The sequence below is a fragment of the Maylandia zebra genome, linkage group LG7 (genome assembly GCF_041146795.1).
Source record: "Maylandia zebra isolate NMK-2024a linkage group LG7, Mzebra_GT3a, whole genome shotgun sequence".
Classification (NCBI taxonomy): Eukaryota; Metazoa; Chordata; class Actinopteri; order Cichliformes; family Cichlidae; genus Maylandia; species Maylandia zebra.
Window position 1 is genome coordinate 58670798 of NC_135173.1, and position 21309 is coordinate 58692106.

The 21309-nt window shown below is 41.4% G+C and overlaps 1 protein-coding gene across 1 annotated transcript; it reads left to right on the top strand.

The window, feature by feature from the left end:
- Nucleotides 1-731: 731 nt before the first annotated feature.
- On the top strand, nt 732-14314 carry LOC101472869 (carnitine O-acetyltransferase). The gene is made up of 15 exons (XM_004564654.6): nt 732-957; nt 1283-1374; nt 1534-1830; nt 2909-3024; nt 4143-4196; nt 4493-4655; nt 5507-5681; nt 7815-7990; nt 8356-8456; nt 8689-8808; nt 11181-11303; nt 11482-11617; nt 13042-13104; nt 13573-13710; nt 13888-14314. Exons 2-15 carry the CDS (start codon nt 1348-1350, stop codon nt 14110-14112), a joined length of 1914 nt encoding a protein of 637 aa, XP_004564711.1. The 5' UTR covers nt 732-957; nt 1283-1347; the 3' UTR covers nt 14113-14314.
- The last annotated feature ends 6995 nt before the right edge of the window (nt 14315-21309 follow it).

The following is a 21309-nucleotide window of genomic DNA, read 5'->3' on the forward strand; positions in this document are numbered from 1 at the left end:
GAAAGAAAAAACACTTTGCAGAACTGCAAGGCCAAAATCCCTGAACAGGGTTACTTCTGTCATGTGAGATGCACTTGTGTCTTTATGGTCACGCATCCTGCTCAGACAAGTCTTATGCCAATTGAAAGTGATGGTAAGACTAGAAACAGTAAAACTAGTATTGCCATCAGACTTTTTCATGTTTTAGCACCAAAGTTATAATAATTGGGGAACTCAAACTACTTTTTACATGCTTGGTTTGCCAGACGTGCAGAAAACCTGCAAGAGATTACAAGTGACACACTGGAGAATGTACCTGACAATATCCTAATTTGACAAAAACTTTAACATGAACTTACATTTTTTGCTTTGAGCTGATTTTTCACTGCCTGTTTTCTAAATGCAAATAAGGATAGCTCATCCAATCAACATGATTTATAGAAAATTCAAATAAAAGCTATTTAGTGCTTAAACTCAGATGAACCAATATGGCAGAATGGAGACCCAGGAATGACACGAATTAGGATAGGATCCCCCACATTCTAGATGCTGGCATTGGTGAAAATGAAGATGGAGGATGGGTGTAGCTTACCAATGAAGCTCCGATTACCAATGTAGTGTAACTGAATTCAGATAATGTAAAGATAACCTGGATACGCTGAACTTGCTTTATTGAATAGGGCTCTGATTGTCTACTCCACCTTAATTGCTTCCATCAGAGTTCCCACCTGTGTCTCAGAAAACCATAACTAAACCCAAGCTGTGACAGCAGACGGTTCAGTGCTTAATCAGCAGAAGATTTACTCGGGTAACAATAAACAGTAGATGGCAGCAATATACCATTGATGCATCTAGTCAATCTACCCCAAAGAAGTAGAAGAAGATAGATTGTTCTGTTTGGTTGGTCTTTATATTTCAATCAACTTCACCATTACCTTCATCTTTTGCTAAACCAGGAAGAGCTGTAGCTGCTGACAGGTAACTCCAAAGGCAAAAAAGGCAAAACTATTAGCAAACTGTGCACCAAATTTAAACATAAACACACAACAGAATAATTTACCAATTTATTGGTGACTGTAAGTTAAAAGTGGTAACGATGTTATTTTAATACTATCAAAAATATATTAATTATTATTAACTATTAAACCGTTCTATTTGCTTTATTAACTGCTGCAGAGAAAAAGAAAGGCTTTCATGTCCCTTTTTATCTGGTTTACTTAAGTTAATTGTCTTGTTGGGGGAGGGGAGCATTTATCATTTCCTTTAACCAGAGGATTTTCTTTTTCAAATATTTTCTCAACAGCACTGACCTGACAGTTAAACGGGTTTAACAATTAACTCCAAGTGTGGAAGTTTACTGAAAGAAAAATGTTGAGAATTCTGAACAGAATTATAGTAAGTAACACGCTCTCAGTTAACTTAGCCTTTTGTTAATGTAATAGTGTAAATCATTTCCCTGGCTCTTTTTTTTTTATTGTATCATTATTAATGATCTTATTTTTATTTCGCTCACAGAATTTAATGTAGTAACTAAAACATTTTTGCATCTGTCAGGTGAATGTTGGAATGATGAATTCTTATGGCTTGGTGAAATCCTGTCGGCTGGTAAATTCTGCATCGGACACTCTGATGGGTGGCAGGTATCTGAACCATCAGAAAGGACTGCCCCGTCTGCCTGTGCCCCCTCTGCGGGAGACCTGTGAACGCTATCTGAGTTGTCTGGAGCCCCTTGTAACAGAGGATGAGCTGAAGCACATAAAACGGCTGATGAAGGAGTTCCTCAAAGAAGGAGGTGATGGAGAGAAACTGCAGAGAAGCCTGGAGAGGAAAGCGTGCACTACTGACAACTGGGTGAGTGCAAAACATGGATTAAATGTCCTTAACTGTCCATGTTAGCGGTCGGACAGGAGAGCTGATAGGTGCAGTTTAGGAGGGACTGTGGTGAGAAATCATGGGCAGCATAATGGTTTTTGTCCTGATGTGTCTCCATTCACAGCTTTTTCAGAAACATTGTCAGTGGCTTATTGTTGGGTTGTTTTATTATAAGTTGGAGCTGGTGATCCTGAATCCTCCCTTAGGAAACAATAGGTCTAGGCTGCCATAATTCATTGTGTATTTCTCCTTTCGTCGCCTTTTTCAATCACGTATTTATATACGGTGGCACGGTGGTTAGCACTGTTGCCGCACAGCAAGAAGGTCCTGAGTTCAATTCCAACATCAGGCCGGGATCTTTCTGTGTGGAGTTTGCATGTTCTCCCCGTGTTTGCGTGGGTTCCCTCCGGGTACTCCGGCTTCCTCCCACCGTCCAAAGACATGCAGCTTGTGGGGATAGGTTAATTGGATAATCCAAATTGTCACTAGGTGTGAATGTGCGAATGACTGAGTGTGAATGGTTGTCTGTCCCTGTGTGTTGGCCCTGCGACAGACTGGCGACCTGTCCAGGGTGTACCCCGCCTCTCGCCCTATGACAGTTGGGATAGGCTCCAGTGCCCCCCGCGACCCTGAACAGGATAAGCGGAAGCGAATGGATGGATTGATGGATGGCATTTATATACTTCTCTGCATTTAATTATTTGTTATTATTAATCTCTGGCTCTCTTCCACATCATGTCTTTTTCCTGTCTATCTCCAACCAGTTGCAGCAGATAGTCAGCCCTCCCTGAGCCTGGTTCTGCTGGAGTTTTCTTCCTGTTAAAAGGGAGTTTTTCCTTCCCATTGTTCCCAAGACGTTTGCTCATAGGGGGTCATATGATTGTTGGGGTGTTTGTTTTCTTTGTATTATAATTTTTTTTTTTTTACAATATAAAACACCTTGAGCCATTTGTTGTTGGGATCTGGCACTGTATAAATAAAATTGAATTGAACTACTAAACATTAAAAGTAATCAAAGACTTTTCAGACAGACTGTTTATGTGTTTTCTCTTTGCAGCTTGCAGATTATGGGATACAGATTAATTATTTGGACTCGAGGGAATCTTTGCTGATTTCTAACGGTGGATTTGTTCTTCCCAAAATGGACTTCACTGATAAACAGGGACAAATAAGGTAAGCACATGTGCACACACATCAAACAAATGACATGGAAGGACTTAAGGTCTGTTTTAGTTAGCTGAGCATCTGACTTTATGGACATCAGAAAAGGAAAATATACTACCATGCATTTGTAATTTTGTACATTAGAAAATACAAAGATGTGCACTGGCCCACTGTCTTATCCAACTTGCTCAGCTTGGACCTGCACTTGGACCCTACTATTGCAGGATTTTTTTTTAAATGTAAACACAGACCCAGCAAGTGGTTTTGTTGTGTGTGTTTTTTTTTTTTTAAATCTTCCAAAAGATTAAACTAAGTAAACATGTGGCAATATCCCATCCAATAGGCTAACAGTGAGTTAACTAGCTTAGGGGAAATATTCTGTGTTTTTTAATGTATATATGGAGATGAGAAAAGTCCTACAATGATGATCAGCTTGATGACATTCAGCTGGTTTTAGGGGTTATCATCGTAGAAGGTGGTTCTCTTCTAACTGTCCTTCAACCAGTACAACTAATACTCCAAAACTGCTTGCCATCACCTTTGTTCATTTGGGAAATCTTACTCAAATGAAGCAAACCTGCCAACGACTTTCCATATTCTATTTCAAGATGAACTACACCCTAAGAATTTACAACCTATCGGTACATTAACTCCAGCTTCAAAAATCCTAGCATGCTTCATCGTCAGAGCCTGTTCACACTCACAGAGTCCAACTATGTCACTTCCCCTCAGTTTTCCATCAAGTTCTTGTGTAATCCAGGATTTCTTCTGATCACTTCAGATCACTTCTCATTTATTCTGCATTTGTGCTGGTACATCAGTCACTCACCCCGACCACCGGATCGAGATTGTGGGTCGAACTTTAATTTTAGTGTCCCAGCTTTTTCTGAATTTGGTTTTGTGTATAACTTCAATAATTCATGCAGGATCAACTGCTCTGTGTGAAAATAGCTGAACATATTTTGTCCATGGGCAGTTACAGATAAATTGTATGGTATAAATTATAAGGATCTTTGGTTTTAGGAGTTTGACCCACATTAGGTATCTTGGCCACTTTGCTTTTAGTGAGTCATATTGCATTGAAAACTTTTATGTTGTATTGTTTTATAACTGTTTTTTCTGACCAGGTGTGCTGCCAAAGTGATAAAAGCTGTTCTGGACTTCAAGACAATGATTGAGGAGTGAGTACCATCAGATCACTTAAAACTTCTTGCAATCACAAACATGGCAAAGATGGTGTAGTGGACCATGGACACAATGTGAAACACTGAAAGATGCCTGGTTGGGGACCAGGGTTGTATTCCAGGAAGCATGTTTGACAAACTCTGGGTTTACTTTATAATAATGTAAAATAGTCAGTGAACTCTATGAACCAGAATATTTGAATAGAGGTTTTAAAGTTATTGCTTGTCTTGTCTTTTTTTTTTTTTAATTTAACCACGAATGTATGTTAGGACACACCCTCTTAATTTTGCAGTGAGACACTACCAGTACAATATATGCGAGGAGAGCCCCTCTGTATGATGCAATACTTCCGGGCACTGTCATCCTGCCGTGTCCCTGGACAGAAGACTGACTCATTGGTGTTCCATGCCAAGAACTCCAACCCCAGACACATTACAGTGGCACAAAACTCTCAGGTGAGGTGTCAAACATACACCTTTATTGAGGTGTTTGAGTTCAGGGCCCCATTATTTATCAAACTTGAATTCTACAAGTCCAGGTAAAAAAGCACCGGCTCAAGCACCAGCTTCTTCTAATAACTCTTGAAAAGTTATCACAGCACATACAGAAAAACAAATCAAACAAGGTTTCTCCCTACATTTACACTCATTTCATTGGCATCCTTGAAAAAGGATTTAAGGGACAAAGGACACTCTTTCGAGGATGCCATCTTCACATTTTGGACAGAGAAGACAGATGGTTTGAAAGAGTGAAAGAAGCCATTTATGTCCACTGTGAAGGACCATCTTATGGCACCAACTGTCTGCCATCTATAATCCAGTGTTGAGATTCCTTCCCAGACTCCTTAACGCCCACTCACATCCCGGGCCATTTAAACTCAGGAAATCACATTATAGGGTGGGGCTAGGTTTCACAATGAGCTCAACTAAAACCATGCCTGATTGTGACCTACACCCGTTTTTACACCTGGGCTCGTGTGATTAAGTAGAGGATCATTAGGGGGTCCTTTTGTCCCTCTTGGGGTGGACCCTTGAACTGAAGAAGCTTCTCGGATGAGAGGTGAAACATCTTCAAGCAATTTAGAAAAGTCCAGACGCTCTTCTTTCTAAGAATCTTAGACCTCTAAGGCTTAATTTAAGGTGCTACTAAAATTGTCATACATTTCACAGGAATACTCATGTTTAATTTATTTGGAATAAGTTTTGATCTTCCAGTTCCTTTAACAATGGGCAGTAATGCCTGAATTACAAGTGGTCTCTTTCTCAGTGTTGAACTGTCAGTCCAGCATTGTTGTCTCTCTTTTCAGTTCTTTACAGTGGAGGTCTACCACAGTGATGGCACTCCGATCACTGCTGATCAGCTTTGTGTTCAGCTGGAGCGGATCTGTAATTCATCACTAGAGACCAACACAGAACATGTTGGTATTCTCACGACCCTGCACCGGGACACCTGGTACAAATACTATAACAAACTGGTCCAGGGTGAGCACAATTATACTTCCATAGACATGTAAAGAGGCTTACAGAAATTGTGTGTAATAAGTAAAAACAAGGATTTTAAGGGCAAAGATTCATTGTTAAGGGACACAGTAGATTATAATTAGTCATATGCAAAGTGTTAAGGTCACCTGTGTAACCCCACCTACCATTGGGACACAAATGTTAATACAAGAGCAATAAATTTAGGTCAGAATAATAAGTAATATCATAATCTAACCACCACCTATTTCCAGTTTGAATTCACTTTAGATGTATTCATTTATTTATTTAAAAATGTGTAAATGTAGACACTTTAAGCAATTTCAAGCTCAACCTGTGAAATGCTGTCATTTGTTATTTTACTGTAGAGCATGTGCAAGAGGGTGTAAGTATTGCAGTGTATTAAATGGAGGAGATGCAAGGGGATGGCCAGGGGCAGGAATGATTTTCTGAGTCGTTCAGTGGTGCTTTTTAGTAATCTTGGTCTCTCACTGAACATGCTCCTGTAACTAGCCAGCAGAGAGTAGGGTAGGGTGGGGGCCATTATGGCCAGCATTATCCTTATCTTAGACAACATCCACCTCTTAGACACCACCCTAAGGGAGTCCAGCTCCATCCCAGCAGCGTTACTGGCCTTGCGGAACAGTTTGAGTCTGTTGGCATCTGCAACCCTCTACCAGCTGCCCCAGCATGCAACAGCATAGACGATCACCCAGAAGAGTTGGCCTCATGGTATTGAATGCACTGGAAACATCGAAAAACATGACCCCACCATGCTTCCGGCTCATCCAAATGGGTGTAGACACAATTGAGCTGGTAGATGATGGCGTCCTCAGCTCTGAGGTGGGGCTGGTAAGCAAACTGAAGGGGATCCTGATTTGGCCAGACTAGAGGTCGGAGCTGGTCAAGGATGAGTCTTCCCAGGGTCTTCATGATGTGGGAGTTTCTCCTGTAATTGTCCTCAGCCTCTCTGATCTTGCCCTTCAATAATGCCTGAACCACTCTGAAGCCCTCTTCTTGTCCTTCAGGAGTGCTTTGATGTCCTTAGTTACCCACAGCTTGTTATTTGGGTAACAATGGACAGTCTGAGTTGGGACAGTGGAGTTGGTGCAGAAGGTTATGTAGTCGGTGATAGGATCAGTAAGTCCATTGATGCCCTCACTCTAAGAACCTTCCAGTTTGTCAATTCAAAACAACCCTGTTGTTCCGCTAAGGCCTCCGACCACCTCCTAATACTTGTAGTGGTCACAGGCTCCCTCCCCACAATAAGCACATAGCAGGGTGTGAGGTGAATCAGGTTATGATCTGACTTACCGAGTGGGGGGGAGGGAGAATGAACTGCATGCGTCCTTGACATTACTATGCAGTGCATCTAAAAGTCTCCCCATGCTGGTGTGACAGACCACATATTGTGTGAAAGTTGGCAGTGTAGTGTCCAAGGCGACATGGTTGAAATCACCCAAGATGGAAGTGAAAGCACTCGGGTGCTGAGTGTGTAACTGGGCTATAGCAGAGTGGATAATGTCACATGCAGCTGTGGGGTTAGTCGAGGGGGGAACGTAAACAGTCACCAAGCTCACATGGGAACATTTCCTGGGCAAATAATACAGCCCTAGTTCAACAGTGCACAGTTTGATGACAGGTGCCATGCCAACGGCATCAGGGCGATCAGCTGATCTCTGGAGTAAACAACCTGTGCGGTGTGTAGCGGCTCCTCCGCGCTGCCATTCCTCAAAAAAAGTAACTATTCCGTGGCAATAAACGGAACAAAAACTCTATCGATCCAAATGTTTTAAAAAGAGATATTAAAAAAAGGAGGAACACTCTTAAGTACTAAGGTCAAAGAAATAAGTAAGAAAAAAGCTAAAGTAAAAAAAAAAAGCAAGAGCAACTGAAACAGGCTGCATGCTGTTTGATGCATGTGCACATGCATTAATACTCCCATGGATGAATCGGAAAACAACTTGGAGTTAGATGTTTGGCATGCAGAATGGATCGAACGGCTAACCTTCAGATTAGAATATTACATTTTAGGTTTTCTAGAATATTAAACAATTGTGTTAAATTTAAACAATTGTGTTAAATTTATCTTAACAGCATATTTGCTTTGTGTGTCTTTGTGCTTAATTTGTTCAGATCCCTCCAACAAAAAATCAGTTTCAGCCATTGAAAGGAGCATCTGTGTGCTGTGTTTGGACAAAGCCATGCCTCGGACATATGAGAAGTATAGCAGGTTTGAACCAGTGCAGGTTTTGCATGGAGGCGGCACCCAGTGGAACAGTGCTAACCGCTGGTTTGACAAATCGCTGCAGGTGAGAGAAGGAAAACCGAACCACTGATGTATCATTCAGGCAAGCTCTATTTTACCTTGCATAGAGATCAGATTCAAGTTGTGCGAAAAGTTAATGATAGAGTAGTTCTACTAATGCAAAAGAAAAGTGAAAACGGTCTGTCTCAGTGTGAGAATAGTAAAAAGGGTTAGTATGTTTAAATGCCAATGACCTTCTAGGTGCCTTTACCTTAGTTGTTGTTGTTGTTGTAGTGTTATTTTTACATTTTAAACCAGCACTTTAAAAGCCTATATTGATGGCCCAATTTACTAAAAAACTTCCCTATCATAGAAGCTCAGTAACAGAACCGCACATGAAGAAACTTAATTTGTGTGTCTTTCTTTCAGTTTATTGTTGGTGAAGATGGGACATGTGGGTTTACCATGTTGCATGCCATTATTGATGGCACACCATGTATGGCTCTATCAGATTATATCACATCTTCCATGTAAGTTTACATCCTCTAAAAAAACCACACTTCAGGAGCATGTCACGTTTTCTTTATAAATTTTAATTTCCGTTGTTTTTGCAAATGTAATTATGTCATCTTAAACATCATTAAGCAATTTTCTAGCACACCTAACAGTGACTGTCACTTCGTCTGTCACTAGATTTGATGTTCTGTTCTACTGTTTTTTTTGTTTGTTTTTGTTTTTGTTTTTTTAAATGTGTGGAGACAGGAAGAAACCACAGATGATGGAGTCTCCTGTGGCACTTTTGCCAATGCCTCAGAAACTACACTTTAACATCACACCTGACATTAAAACAGCCATTGAGGAGGCTAAACAGAGTGTTGACAAGTAAGCGCACATGCCTGTTTAAGCTCGGTCCTATTTCATGCAAGTCTGTCTCAGAAACACTAGGTTTGTAGTTTTGCACTACAGTTAAAGGGTTGGACAACTAAAACATTTTAATTTAAAACTCTGTAGTAATGTTTAAGTTTAGCTTTAACTGGGTGTGAACTCTCCTTTGTCAGTAACCATACAAGCTAGCATAAGAACAGCAGATATCATAGCAGAGGGAAGCAGCATGAAGGTGAGGTGTTGAGGGCATGTACCTAGGAGTCCATTTACTGTGGGAGAGTGGAAATCAGAAACTGTGAACTGATTCTCTTGAACATGGCGTTAAGAAATGCCAGAGTTTGAAATTATTCTACAGTACTACATAACTCTTCCTGTTGTCCATACTGACAGTCACAGTTCATATGTATTTGGACAATGATTAAAGTTCAGACTTTCAGCTTCAATTCAAGGGATTTAACAACTATTTCATTGCAGTTTAGGAAATACATCTATTGCTGTACATAGTCCATATTCAGAGACGTCAAGCTGTAATTGGACGTCTCTTTGTTTGTTTTTTCTTCCCCTCTATATACAGTATACTTAGATGAAAATCATTTGACTGGCTGAAGTCCCGAATCCATGCACATCACCAACGGCTGCATTTGTTTGTTTGTTTTTCCCTTTGGTGTACTGAATATCTTTCTGCATTCAATTTTCTTTTCAGGAACTAAAAAGTATGTCTTTGTGGACTGTGATCAAATGACTGACTTGAGTATTGGAATATATTCAGCCAAATTCTTCAAAAACTGACTCAACACCACTTCGGTGCAAATAGAAAATAATCACAAGCATATTGCAAAAGGAGAGTTTCTCAGGGCAGAGTTTTGCATGGTACACTTAACAAATCATCCTGTTATTTCTGTCAGGAGTCACATCAATAAATAGTAATGCTGGTCAATCAAAAATGTAACTGGTCACTTAAAGCAATTTATTCAACTCCTACAACACAGTGGAGTTGTAGATGGAAGAATGGGGTGTACATCACCTACAATCAACAGTTGGGGGTTCCCAAACAGTTATCCCTTCCAAAACCAACATAAAGCTTCTGAAATGGCCCTCCCAATACCCCAACCCATTAACAGATTAAATCTTTTGTGTATTATGATTAAAAGCTGGGTCCGAGCCAAGAAACTAACCAGTTTTAAAGTAATTCTGCCAAGTAGTGGTCAAATATCCAGGCAGAATTATGCCAGAAACTTGTTGATGGCTACCAAGATATCTGTGGAGGTGTAACCTGCTAAGGGACATTCTGTGTGGATTAGAGGTATGCTTGTTTTTGTGTTTTCACAAGAATTGCATTATCAAGATGTCACAGTGGCAAAAGTGACCAGATGGTTTCACTGTGGGGATGGTGGTCAGATTGATAGTAGGGTTGTCAAACATAAGGGTTGAGGGCCTCCAATCCGGTCCAGTGGATGGCTTTTTAAGTTTTTGGACTTTTAAGAACATTTTCATAGGTTTAAAAACAAAGCCATTGATATTACATCAAACTAATTAAGTAATAAATAAACAATAAAATGGCAAAAGGATCATATTTCTTCTTCGCCTTTGCCTTCGCCGCATTAAGAACAAAGTGTGCTGTATGTGGCATGTGATGTAAATTGAGTTTGACATTCCTGTTTCTGGTTCACAAAGCCTTGTTTTTGCCGGTAACTAGTAAAAGAATCCAAAATTCTAGTAACAAGCAGTAAGAACACAAGGAAGAGCGACAGACGTAGTGAGAAGTAAGAGGAGAACTTAAATATAAACAAGTGTCATGAGAGCCAGCTGAACACACTGGGACAGTCAAACAAGAGAAGCAAAACAGGAAGTGGGTTACAATAACTGGAACGAGGAAACTCAGACAAAAATACATTTGGCACAGGAAAAGGAGAACTGAGAGAAATGCCATGAAAACTAATAAACTCTAATGTAAAAAGTACAAAATAAGCAATTAATAAATTAATTTTGAGTAATAAGCAGAATATTTTAAAGTGCAAAAACTGAATAACCTGGGTGTAAGGCACAGGACCATGATAGCAACAACCTGCCTGAATCATTAGGTAGGCTCATTTTAAAGCATGCCTATAGTGGGGAGCATTATTTGCAAAAGTCTCATTAAATCAGACTTTAGAAATGTATCAGGAAAACAGATTAAATGAGCTCCAGAGTTATTTTCTCAGAACTTAAATTAATCGGTTTGTTTCCGCAGACAGTGGATTATATACAGAAAACATGGAAGTTTAGAATACAGCTCCAAAGAAAGAGGGAACAGCCACATGGATCTGAAATGAAGAACACTAGCATAACTGTGTGACTGTTACACATATCTTCTATCTCCACCATCACAGGCATGCCCAAGACCTGGACCTCAGGGTTTTGGTATTCAATCACTTTGGGAAACAAATTCCAAAAGCACATCAAATAAGCCCAGATGCTTTTATACAGATGGCAATACAGCTGGCCTACTATAGGTGAGATACTAAAGGACTAAAAGCATGGTGTTTTTTTTTTCTTTTTAAAGACAGTCTTGTTTCCATTAACAATGGTGATTTATGCAGTTTTAACATAGCTCTAAGGTGATGATTTCAACATTTCATATGCTGAGTTGACCACTTTTTTTTTTTTTTTTTTTTTCCCTTATCTTGGCAGGATCCACCAACAGTGCTGTGCATCATATGAAGCAGCCTCCATGCGTTTGTTCAGGAAAGGACGGTTAGGTGTAATCCTTTCAACCTCCAGTGCCTCAGCTGCCTTTGTCAAGTCTTTTGATGATCCCAAAAAGCAGGTCAAATAGGAAGAATTCGACTCAATGTCAATATGCAACCGTGCAATATGTGTCAATTTTGCTAATTCTGCTAATGTGTCAATGATTCTGAATCTGAGCCCATCTCTAAAAGACTAATTTTCTTAGGTGGCCCATCTTCACAAGTCTGTCAAGGTGGGGACTGATCATTCAGCATTCTTCCAACTGTGGGCCACACCCTCTCTCTGTCACTCTTGGAGAGGCCTTTCAATTCCTTGAAACGAGCATCCAAAGCTGTTGCAATCTTGATTCATTCATCGTTGATATTGTTTTCTTAAGGGGAGGTTAGGTCTGCTTGGAATGCCGTTTTAAACCTAGCGACTCATCATCATCAGAGATTTCCATAACATGATGCAAGTGGAAGAGGGCAGGCAGTACCACTGAGAAGGAAACGTAGGATTCCCCACCGGGAATCTCAGTTACATACCTGTAGTGAAAACACACAGAAGGAAAGATGGAAGAAGAACAAAATGGTTCTTCTTCCATCTTTCAAATCAAGAAATTGATTTTGTTTAATCAATTTTATTTCAGCCTAAATGTTATATAGATTGCTGACTTCCAGGGCTCCAGAAGAGACTCCACCTTCTGCCGTTTGTCCCATTCTTTTGGCATCAGCCTGACAAGTTTGTGGCTCTGTTGGTCTAAGGTCGCTTTAATTGCTGCTTGGTTGCGGTTTAGACGCTTGACCATTTCTAGTGTTGAATTCCAGCGTGTTGGCACGTCCTGGATCAATGGCTCCTTCCCCTGCCCCAGGGTTGTTTGCTGTGTTTCCAGCTCTGAGGCGTCGCTGGACTATGTTTGAAGCGGCCAACATTTTTTTTTTTTTTTTTTTTTTTTTTTCTAGCACTTGACACACCAAGACCCACAGTGATGCATCTCTGTAAGATGTGAGCCACACAAGGCATGTGCTCAAATGGCAAATGTTTAGCTGCAGGTGTCATGTTACGTGCACACTCAGTTTCTACAGTTGTGATTTTTTTTTCTTTTTTTTTTTTTTTTCCCTTTTCAGTTTCACAGAGCCCATGCATTTTTGACATTGTGCTTCTTCTTGGAGCCTTGTTCAATTAATCTTGCAAAACCTTTGTAAAGCCTGTGTCCTCGACAATATTAATAGGTCTGCAGTTTGTTGCAATCCACTTGGGAATTGTGTTAGTCAGTTTGTCCAAGGTATACTTACTGAGGCCCTGACGTTCTTTGAGAGTGGTTTGTCGCAAGCCGGGTGAAGCGTTAACCAAAGTGCTAGCAGCATCTCCGACTAACGTATGCTTCGAGTTAATGTGATATTTTAAACCCCAAACTGTTTTCTACTTAAATCCTGTGGTTTTGTGTTGTGTCACTGCTTTGGGTGTCTAACACAACGTATTTGGTTAAAAGTATGGCTTATAACCTTGTCTTGTTTTTTCCAGAACTCAGAGAAACGTAATTTATTGGAAAATGCTATAAAAGTGCATATGTGGAACACCAACATGGTGAGTATCATTTCCATAACCGTTCAGTACATTAGTGTGACTACAATTTATAAACTGTAAATATGTTTGTGTTTTTGTTCCCTTTGTTTTTCTAAGTCAAAACTGACAGAGTCAAGTTTTTGAGAAACAGTTGAATCACTTAAAATACAACTGTAATGGAATAAAATGTCAAACACAGCTGGTCCATAGATAGTATTTGAAGTGAGGAGAGGATGACCTAAAGCACAAGGTTTGGGTTGTTCCTGGAAGTAGACAGACATTGTTCATGTTGTCTGTGTGTATTGGGTATAACGGTTTTGCTGTGCAGTCAAATCTATTTAAAGTAATTAATCTTAGGAAGAATAACATTTAGTTTTGCTAAACCTCATCCTTTAACAGAAAATTGTGCCCTGTGAAGAATAATACTACAGCAATACTACATCTGGTGATTATTGTTACAAATAAATTGACTCGTCTCCATCATGACAGGAAATTCGTGGCCGGACAACATTTGGACACTTCTTGGGCCTGAAAGTTCAAGCTATTGAGAACAATATCCCCATGCCAGACATCTACACAGATACCTCCCTTAATAAAGCCTTTAACTTTCTACTTTCTACAAGTCAGGTGAGGGCTGGGCCTGAAAATGTTTCATACTATAAGCCTACTGCAGTTCAAATAGAGATGATTAATTTTATTATTATTTTTTTTTTTATCCAATACCTTTTTATATGCTCTAAAATTGATTATGACAAACTATCACCAGTAACTAATGATTACATTCTCACTTCTGTTATTCACAAGGTGGCGTTCAAGGCTGCCTGTCTGGGTTCTGCTGTTCCAGAAAAACTAAACTCATATGATTTTTGCTACAGTGTTACAAGTGACAATTTCACCTTTGTAGTGTCAGCCTGGAAAAGCTGCAAAGAAAATAATGTGGTACGACTGATACAAACCCTAGAAGATACACTGGTAGACATGAAGATGCTGCTGGAGGAAACTAAGCTAGAGCCAGATGGCTCTACCTAGATCTAGGTAAAGAAGCTATTTGATAGCAAAATTCAAAGCAATTGGTTGATTAATACGAGTCATTCAACTTTATTTTTCAACTGTATTTTATTTTTGTTTGTTTTAAAATAAAACATGTCATAAAAAGCTCTTATGTTATAGATCGTTAACTCATGATTCTTGTACATTTCAAATAAATTGCTTAATGACTGGACTATTTTAATTGACTGTTAATTTTTGACTATGATTTGAAACTAGTTCAGATTAAACATGCTAAGGAAATGCACCTTATTAAACAGTCAAATTAAAGAATATTATTATTTTGCTTATCTGGATTATACACTGTTAGATCTAGATCTGGACCAGGGTATCGCTGAACTCCATGACAGTCTGAGGTGCAACCTGATGGCGTCGGATGGACACAAGTCTCCTCTGGGCCCAGAGGAGTTCTATTAGATTTAGGTTCAGGCAAGCATGGGAGCCAGTCAGTGCTATCATTTCCTTCACCCTCCAGGAACTGCCTGCATATTCTCGCAACGAGACTGGTTATTGTAGTGCACCAGTGTAGGGTCTAACAGGGACTCCGAGGATTTCTTCCTGATACCTATTGAGAGTCAGGGTGCCATTGCCTAGCGTGTAGATGTCTGTGCATCAATGTTACAGGCAGCAAAACTTTCTTGATCACCTCTCCAGACCCTGTCACATCTGTCACATGTACAGAGATTGAACCTATTCTCATTTGTGAAAAGCACAGGGTGTTAGGGGTGGAGCTGCCAATTCTCATATGTCATTTTCTCATGGCAGATTCCAATCTGGCTCCATAGTGTTGAGAAGTGACACGGGGCTCAAGCCACCCTTTGAAGTCTATTTGTGATTGTTTGGTTCGAGACATTCACACCAGTTGCCTGATGGTGGTCATTTTGAAAGACACAAAGATACTGGTCTTGCAGTTGAGTTGAGGACCTTTTATAGCCCTGTCCAGCTCTCTCGAAGTCTCAAGAGTGCTGGACATAAAAACTTCAAACCTTCTGGCAATGGCATGTATTAATATGATTTTACAATCATAGAGCATTATGTCCTTCCACATCAGTGGTTTGTGCTATGGCTCGATAAATAAATTCCTAATTCTGAAACAGTTTTCGTGTGTCCAAATGGAATTAGTTCCTCACTACCATTCATACACATTCATACTCTGAACGCATCTGAGAGCAATTTGGGGTTAGGATCTTGCCCAAGGATACTTGGCATGCAGACTAGAGGAGCCAGGGATCGAACCGAACCACTAAGAATTTTTCAACATCAGGGCCCTATTTCAGGAAGCCGGTTTAGAAAACTCAGAGTGAAAAACGATACTCAGAGTTGAGTAACCCCGAACTGTCCAACTCGGAATATTCGGTTTCAGAAAGGCTGATAACAATTAGTTCAGTCAACGCGGAGTTGCTTTAACCCCAAGTTAAGCGCGCGCACGAGGATACATAAAGCCCTGATTAGTGGAGCACAGATTAAGCGAGTCACCATGGAGACGGAGGGAAAGAAGGCGCGGTCAATGTATTTTACAGCGTTTGAGGCCGAAATTCTGATGGCAGCATATGCCGATAACATGCAAATTTTGCGGAAAAAAAGTAACACAGCCTCAGCTGCAAAAGAAAGGGAGCATGCATGGCAAAACATAGCCGACAGAGTCAATGCGTGAGTGTTAATTTAAACATTGATCTAGGGATTTCCACCCATTTAACACGTTATTTTATTATATTTTATTTTATTTTTTATTTCATACATTTTATTTTGTGATGTGATGTGAGCGCAGGTGCAACCCAACAGGCCCCAAACGTTCCTGGCAGCAAGTACAAATGAAATATAAAAATATAGTCCAAACAGGTAAGGTGTAATTGTATTATGAGCCATAGTGCTTGGTCTGTTTGTCCGATGTAAATCAATTGCAGTTAGAGGCTACATTAATTTACCCTCTGTAAGCACTTATTGAAATTATCTGAGCACATTACAAGTACATATTTGCTTACTCTGTATGCTCGAATGTGACCCGTTATAGCCAACAGAAAAAAAGCGGAGGCCCGAAAAACAGGTGGGGGTCCGCCACCACCACCACCACTCACAGAGGCTGAGCAGTTGGCTTCCACATTTGTGATAATGTTGGCAGCATCACATATGATCTTCACAGTGCAGAGAACACAATTAGCATCCATTACTATAATGAAATAATTTGTTAGTTTGAAATGCTACAGGGAACTATGTACCTGTACATTAATGCTGTGGAAAGACTTCCTGTTCACATAGTCTCCTTCATTTACTGAAGGAGCAATGATTGGAATGTGAGTGCCATCTATACAGCCAATCACGCCTGGGAACCGTGAAAATAAATGTAAAATGTAAGTAGTAGTTCAAGTATCACCACATCATGAATTAAATTTCGTTCATCCTGATACCTGCAATTTTGTGGCATCCCTCTTTGATAAATCTTGTGGGTCTATGACCGGGGAACACCACAAACGAGTACACGAGACGTTTCAGTGCAACTGTAACATTCCTGACTGCCCGACAGACGGTAGCCTTGGAAACGTGCTCAGCGTCACCAATATTATACAGAAAGCTCCTGTTTGCAAAAAACCGAAGTGCAATACAAATAATATGTACAGAACTGAGAGAATGTCAGCGATGTGTCACATGAGCAATATTAGGCCTGAGGATGTTATTCAAATAAATTATAGATTGTGCTGAAAAACGGTAACGTTCACACAGAAAATCATCAGGAAATGATAAAATGTCCAAACGCGCTCTAATCACTCTCTCCCGGCGGAGAGCTCTGCGGAGAATTTGGGCTTCAACATCTACTGGCTCTTCAAGGAAGGAGCACGCCATGTCTGACACTTCCTACAGTCAGGTTTCTGACAAAGAGGCGGAGAAAGTTAGGGTTAGTTGAAGTAAACCTGCTAGGGGGCAGGTTAGCTTCACGGAGTGTGTCGTCATAGTAACTCACTCAGAATTAATCTAAACTCGCTTTGTGAAACCGAAAACCCAGAGTTTTCGTTAACTCAGGGTATACTTACTCAGAGTTTGCACTAAACCGGCTTCCTGAAATAGGGCCCAGTCGGTCACAGTGACTGTTCGATCTGTTGGTGGTACGTGTCTGTCCTTCCATGCTGGCTCCTGTTCTTGCTCCTGTTCTTTCTCGGGGTTCTAGTTCCTGAGGTATTCACTAATGTTTTGAAGGAAGGCTCAAGAGATTGGAGATTGTTACCATCATGGGCTCATATGGTCAGGATGAGAATGAACAGTCAGCAATCACTTGCAGGTTTCTCGTTTTATTGAACATTCAGTATTAAAAGGAAAGACACACATAGACTACTAACTCTGAAAGGAAATGAAGTGTGATTTTCTGGTTGAAACCGTCCATGGAGCTTTATTGTGTTGACGTCAGTGGCTCCTTTGGCCAGCTTATTATTCCGGCAGAGCATCTGTTGATTGGCAGAGTGTAGCTGTTGCCCAGATCTTGTCCTTCCCATTCAGCTGACTCCTCAGAACTTGCCTTATTTGGTGGTTGTGGTTTTCCTAGCAGCTACTTCATGGTTCCCATTTGTGTGGTAAATCCCACACTTGATGGTGACTTGTCCATCTGGCTTGAAGTTGGCTGTTTACCATCTCTCCCTGTTCCTCACACCACGGTATTCACCACTCATCCAACGTGTGAAACCTGCTGTGAGGACAATTAAAGTGTGGCCAGAGGGGACAGACGCAGTGCTCCAGGACAGATTTAAAAACACAGACTGGAATATGTTCACCCACACAGACCTGGACCAGTACGCCTCATCTGTACTGGATTACATCTCCAAAACCACAGACAGTGTCACCACCCAGAAACGGATCACCATGTACCCCAACCAGAAGCCTTGGATGAACCGGGATGTTCGTCTCCTCCTGAAGGCCCGCAACACTGCCTTTAGGTCAGGAGATGCACACGCCTACAGTACAGCCAGGGCTAATCTAAAGAAGGGCATCAAAAAAGCCAAACACCATTACAAAAAGAAGGTAGAAGAACACTTCTCCAACTCCAACCCCCGACGCATGTGGCAAGGACTCCAGACCATCACAGACTACAGGACCACCAAACCCTCCCCCGCATCCTCTGATGTCTCCTTCCTCAACGAGCTCAACAACTTTTATGCTCGTTTTGAGCGAGGGAACCCCACAACCACAACCAAAGCAGACATGACGCCAGACCACCAACCTATGACTCTCTCCCCCACCGATGTAGGAGCGGTGCTGAGCAGGATCAATGTCCACAAGGCTGCAGGCCCTGATGGCATCCCCGGGCGTGTTCTCAGAGCGTGTTCTGGGGAGCTTGCAGGAGTGCTCACAGACATATTCAATCTGTCCTTGGCCCACGCTGTGGTACCGGCCTGCTTCAAATCCACCTCCATCGTCCCGATACCCAAAAACTCCAACCCATCTTGCCTCAATGATTACCGCCCAGTAGCACTCACCCCCATCATCACTAAGTGCTTAGAGCGACTGGTCCTAGCACACTTCAAATCCTGTCTCTCCCCCCACCCTGGACCCCCACCAATTCGCATACCGCCGGAACAGGAGCACAGAGGATGCAGTCTCCATCGCAATGCACTCTGTCCTCTCACACCTGGACAACAACAACACCTACGCCAGAATGCTGTTTATAGACTTCAGTTCAGCATTCAATACAATCCACCCCTCACAACTCATCAGGAAACTGACAGACCTGGGTATCAGTTCCCTCATCTGCAAATGGTTACTGGACTTCCTGACCAACCGCCCCCAACATGTCCGGCTGGATAACCGCTGCTCATCTACCATCACAATGAACACCGGTGTACCACAAGGCTGTGTGATGAGCCCTTTCCTCTACTCCCTCTTCACCCACGACTGCAGACCTGCTGATGGTTCCAACACCATCATTAAGTTTGCAGATGACACCACGGTGATTGGCCTCATCAGTGACAACGATGAGGCCGCCTACAGGGAGGAGGTGGATCGTCTGGCTGAGTGGTGCGACAGAAACAACCTGCTGCTTAACACCGAGAAGACCAAGGAGCTCATCGTGGACTACAGGAGGAATGCTGACCCACATCCACCCATCCACATTAAGGGGATGGCTGTGGAGCGTGTGAGCAGCTTCAAGTTCCTGGGAGTCCACATCTCCGAGGATCTCACCTGGACGACCAACTGCTCCAAGCTGGTCAAGAAGGCTCACCAGCGCCTCTTCTTCTTGAGGACTCTGAGGAAGAACCACCTGTCCTCAGACATCCTGGTGAACTTCTATCGCTGCACCATCGAGAGCATCCTGACCAACTGTATAACAGTCTGGTACGGGAACTGCTCTGCCTCGGACCGGAAGGCGTTGCAGAGGGTCGTGAAAACTGCCCAGCGCATCGCCGGAGCACCACTTCCTGCCATAAAAGACATCTACAGGAAGCGGTGTCTGAAAAGGGCTGGGAAAATCATCAAAGACCCCAGTCACCCATCACATGGACTCTTCACCCTCCTGCCCTCTGGGAGGCGTCACAGGAGCCTCCGGACTAAGACCACCAGGTACCGGAACAGCTTCTTCCCCACAGCTGTCAGACTCCTGAACTCTGCCTCCTGACATCTGACCCACGTTAAACTCATGGACTGAACATACACACACCCACAATGGACAACTGTACCCTCAAACACAATAATAACATGGACTGAACCACCACTCACAACCACTAGCACTTTATATAGCCTCTGTAGAAACTATCTACACCCTCACTTATCTTAACTGCACTACTGTATAGCTCTGTGTAAATAATCATTCTGTACATTCGATAATTTTTAATCCTACAACTGTTTACAACTTGCATAGTTCCCATTTCTGTATAGCTGTATATCCCAGATTCTGTAAAGTTATTTATTTCATATTCTGTATAGTTTTTCATATTTATATCCTGTTCATATCCTGTACATAGCTTGTACTCACTACAGCCTGTACATACTTATAGTTATAGAATATTCACAACATACTTCATACCGTGTACATTATAACATACCATAATAGACCCATTTCTGTAATATACTCACATATCTATATTATTGCTAATATATATTGTAATATATCTATATCACTAAAGCACTTCTGGATGGATGCAAACTGCATTTCGTTGCCCTGTACCTGTGCATGTGCAATGACAATAAAGTTGAATTCTATTCTATTCTATTCTATTATAATAATAATAATACATTTTATTTGAGGGCGCCTTTCAGAAACCCAAGGTCACCTTACAAAAAACACAATTAATAAAAGGAACAATAGTCATAAAATACATAAAATAAGTTAAAATTACAAAACAGAGCGTGACAACAGATAAAATCAGCATTAAAGCGAGTAAGCCAGTTTAAACAGATGTGTTTTGAGCTGTGTCTTAAATACGGAGAGGGAGTCAATATTTCTTAGTGCAGGAGGAAGAGAGTTCCAGAGCCGAGGAGCAGAGCGACTGAAAGCTCTGTTCCCCATAGTGATAAGGTGTGAGGACGGAACAGTAAGATGAATAGCAGATGATGATCTGAGAGTGCGGGAAACAGTGGTGATATGGAGCAGGTCACACAAATATGAAGGAGCAGATTTATGGATACACTTGTATGCAAGAAGTAAGATTTTAAAATTTATCCTGGCTTCTATGGGCAACCAGTGAAGCTGCTGAAGAACTGGGGTAATATGAGCACTTAACGGAGTGCAAGTTATGACCCGAGCTGCAGAATTTTGAAGAAGTTGGAGTTTATGAAGGGACCTTTTAGGGAGACCAAATAGGAGGGAATTACAGTAATCAATACGGGATGTAATAAGACTATGGACAAGGATGGCAGCGGCATGGGGAGTAAGGAAGGGACGGAGTCGGTGAATATTACGTAAATGGAAGTAAGCAGACCGTGTTATGTAATTAATGTGAGACTGGAATGAAAGAGTATTATCAAGTATGACACCCAAACTCTTAACCTGAGGGGAGGGAAGGGTGGGAGAATTTTCAACGTTAATGGAAAAGCTGTGGGATTTGGTTAAGACAGATGGTGTACCAACAAGTAAAACTTCAGTTTTATTACTGTTAAGTTTGAGGAAATTGGAGGAGAACCAATATCCCCATTGCATTCCTGATGAAGGCTCTTATTTAGTTCACTGAGTCAAAGGCCTTCTTGTAGTAAATCCAGGCA

What these genes read in the sequence shown, in the direction of transcription:
- LOC101472869 (XM_004564654.6), top strand. Translation starts at nt 1,348, where the DNA reads ATGTTGAGAATTCTGAACAGAATTATA. An exon ending in CGTGCACTACTGACAACTGG is followed by an intron (nt 1,831 to 2,908) that starts GTGAGTGCAAAA and finishes TTCTCTTTGCAG; the next exon opens with CTTGCAGATTATGGGATACA. An exon ending in TTCTACTTTCTACAAGTCAG is followed by an intron (nt 13,711 to 13,887) that starts GTGAGGGCTGGG and finishes GTTATTCACAAG; the next exon opens with GTGGCGTTCAAGGCTGCCTG.